At 40.7% G+C, this 3,568-nt stretch overlaps 1 protein-coding gene across 1 annotated transcript in view; it reads left to right on the top strand.

Annotated features, from left to right (window-relative positions):
* CRTAP (cartilage associated protein) overlaps positions 1-3,568 on the top strand; it is a 34,113-nt gene that overhangs the window by 11,968 nt on the left and 18,577 nt on the right. The window contains exon 3 of the mRNA XM_024116526.1: positions 2,108-2,279. Within this exon, the coding sequence (XP_023972294.1) occupies positions 2,108-2,279 (172 nt within the window). The remainder of the gene's footprint in view (positions 1-2,107; positions 2,280-3,568) is intronic.

The raw sequence follows: 3,568 nt of genomic DNA, 5'->3' as shown, positions 1-3,568 counted from the left end.
TAGAGAAGTTCCTTTAGCATTTGTTGTAGAGCTGGTTTGGTGGTGCTGAATTCTCTTAGCTTTTGCTTGTCTGTAAAACTTTTGATTTCTCCATCGAATCTGAATGAGATCCTTGCTGGGTAGAGTAATCTTGGTTGTAGGTTCTTCCCTTTCATCACTTTAAATATATTGTGTCACTCCCTTCTGGCTTGTAGAGTTTCTGCTGAGAAATCAGCTGTTAACCTTATGGGAGTTTCCTTGAATGTTATTTGTCATTTTCACTTGTTGCCTTTAATAATTCTTCTTTGTCTTTACCTTTTGTCAATTTTGTTACTATGTGTCTTGGCATGTTTCTCCCTGGGTTTATCCTGCCTGGGACTCTGAGCTTCCTGGACTTGGGTGGCTATTTCCTTTCCCATGTTAGGGAAGTTTTCGACTCTAATCTCTTCAAACATTTTCTCAGGTCCTTTCTCTCTCTCTTCTCCTTCTGGGATCCCTATAATGTGAATGTTGGTGCGTTTAATGTTGTCCCAGAGGTCTCTTAGGCTGTCTTCATTTCTTTTCATTCTTTTTTCTTTATTCTGTTCTGCAGCAGCGAATTCCACCATTCTGTTTTCCAGGTCACTTATCCGTTCTTCTGCCTCAGTTATTCTGCTATTGATTCCTTCTGGTGTAGTTTTCATTTCAGTTATTGTATTGTTCACCTCTGTTTGTTTGTTCTTTAATTCTGCTAGGTTTTTGTTAAACATTTCTTACATCTTTTTTTTTTTTTTTTTTTGTGGTATGCGGGCCTCCCTCTGCTGCGTCTCCATTCTTTTTCCGAGGTCCTGGGTCATCTTCACTATCAGTATTCTGAATTCTTTTTCTGGAAGGTTGCCTGTCTCCACTTCATGTAGTTGGTTTTGTACGGTTTTATCTTGTTCCTTCATCTGGTACATAGTCCTCTGCCTTTTCATTTTTTAGTTGTTTTTCTGGGGTTTTATCTTGTTCCTTCATCTGGTACATAGTCCTCTGCCTTTTCATTTTGTCTATCTTTCTGTGAATGTGGTTTTCGTTCTGCAGGCTGCAGGATTGTAGTTCTTGCTTTTGCTGTCTGCCCTCTGGTGGATTGCGCCTGCTAGTTTTTGAATTAAATAAAATAAGTGTACCCCTGTGAACAGGGCAGAAAAATCTAGATATAGGTAAGTTACTTATTGGTTTCCTATTTATAATTAAGAGTGAACATGGTTTCTCCAGAGCTAGTGATAGTAGAGCTTGATGATGGTCTGATTCCTTTCAGGAGGACAGATCTCTCTCCCTTCATGTCTGGACCTTCCTTGGCTTCTTTCTGCTTTCCAGAGCCTGCTTTTTGTTTGTTTGTTTTTTTTAAATTGAAGTATAGTGGATTTACAGTGTTTCAGATGTATAGCAGAGTGATTCAATTACACATAGAATATATATGTATTATTTTTCAGATTCTTTTCTATTATAGGTTATTACAAGCTATTGAATATAGTTCCCTATGCTATACAGTAGGTCCTTGTTGTTTATCTATTTTATATATAGTAGTGTGTATCTGTTAATCCCAAATTCCCAGTTTATCCCTCCCCTACCCCTTTCCCCTTTGATAAACGTAAGTTTGTTTTCCTACTTTGTGAGTCTATTTCTGTCTCGTATACAAGTTCATTTGCATCATTTTTTAGATTCCACATATAAGTGATATCATTTGGTATTTGTCTTTCTCTGTCTGGCTTACTTCACTTAGTATGATAATCTCTAGGTCCATCTATGTTGCTGCAAATGGCATTATTTCACTCTTTTTTATGGCTGAGTAATATTCCATCTTCTTTATCCATGCAACCTGTTGATGGACACTTAGGTTGCTTCCATGTCTTGGCTATTGTAAATAGTGCTGCTATGAACATAAGGGTGCATGTATCTTTTTGAATTAGAGTTTTCTCTGGATATATGCCCTGGAGTGGGGTTGCTGGGTCATATGGTAGCTCTAGTTTTAGTTTTTTGAGGAACCTCATTATTGTTCTCCATAGTGGCTGTACAAATTTACATTCCCAACGACAGTGTAGGAGGATTCCCTTTTCTCCACACCCTCTCCATCATTTATTATTTGTAGACTTTCTGATGATTCCAGAGCCTGTTCATCCGAGCCGTGCGGGGGTACAACAGTGAGAACTGGAGGACATGCATCACGGACATGGAGCTGGCCCTTCCTGACTTCTTCAAGGCCTTTTATGAGTGTCTCGCTTCCTGCGAGGGCTCCCGGGAGATCAAGGACTTCAAGGATTTCTATCTTTCCATAGCAGGTTAGTGGTGGGTTGTGTCCTCGACATAAATGGCATAGCTGCCCCTGTGGGTTCTACATGCCTTCTAGGTACTTGAGTGGCCTCTGAGGAACTTTTGAGCTTAAATAAGAGAGGGTAACTGGGGTGGCTGACACATGTATGGGTCAGCCTCTGATTTGGCGGGAGCTTCTGGAGAAACAGTAAGTATGGTGTCTAGATACAGGCCAGCAGGGAAGGTCTGCCTCATCAGCCCTACTTGATTACAGATTCCCACAGGCTTTTGGAAAAATAAAAATGGGCCCCAAAGCAACTCATGCCTCACCTTAGGGAGATAACTTTGATTAATGCAATTTTTCAGCACACATCAAGGTAAAATGAAGAGTATAATGAACCTCTAATTAGTCATCACTAAGATAACTTTTGGGAAAACAATTTTCTGACTATAAAATAATTCATGCTTATTATAGGAAGTTTAGAAAACACAGAAAAGAATGAAGAAAATTGAGGACTTCCCTGGCAGTCCAGTGGTTAAGACTCTGTGCTTCCACTGCAGGGGTCGTGGCTTGGATCCCTGGTCGGGGAACTAAGAGTCCCACATGCCTCACGGTGCAGCCAAAAAAAAATTGAAAACACATATATAGCCCTAGGGTTTCTCCTTAACCAGTAGTGGGCAGCGATGCTCCAGAGAATGGGAAATGGCCAAGAGATGTCCCTAAGTGGTTTGGGAACACGGATCCTCAAACTGCACCTTGCAGGAAGGGGACCCAGGTCAGATAGGTCTGAGATTGGCCTGAGCACCGTCTGCCTCTTGGAGTCTCTGCGCCCTGTGATGGTTAATGGCTCCCAGAAACCCTGGGGTAGGCAGCTCTTTTACAGTTATTAAATCCAGGATGGTTTTTGTTTTTGTTTTTTAATCACTGTTTTGCTCATGGATCTCTTTTTCCACAGAGTACTTTTATTTTTCTTAACAAAACTTTATTGTGGAAAATTTCAAACATATACAAAAAGTAGAAGAGTGTAAAGAAACCCCATGTCACCATGACGCAGCTTCACTATTGTCAACTCAGGGTCAACTGGGTGTCATCTAATTCCCACCCACTTACCTCTCATGTTATTATTATTATTTTTAAAAAATATTTGTTTGTTTATTTGGCTGTGCCAGGTCTTAGTTGTGGCATGTGGGATCTTCGCTGCAGCATGTGGGATTTAGTTCCCTAACCAGGGATCGAATCCGGGGCACCTGCATCAGGAGCTCGGAGTCTTTTTTTTTTTTTTTTTTTTTTTGCAGTACGCGGGCCTCTCACTGTCGT

This window comes from Physeter macrocephalus, chromosome 18 (assembly GCF_002837175.3).
Source record: "Physeter macrocephalus isolate SW-GA chromosome 18, ASM283717v5, whole genome shotgun sequence".
NCBI lineage: Eukaryota > Metazoa > Chordata > Mammalia > Artiodactyla > Physeteridae > Physeter > Physeter macrocephalus.
Note: the sequence above shows the minus strand (reverse complement) of the source record. Positions and strands in the feature narration are given on the sequence as shown.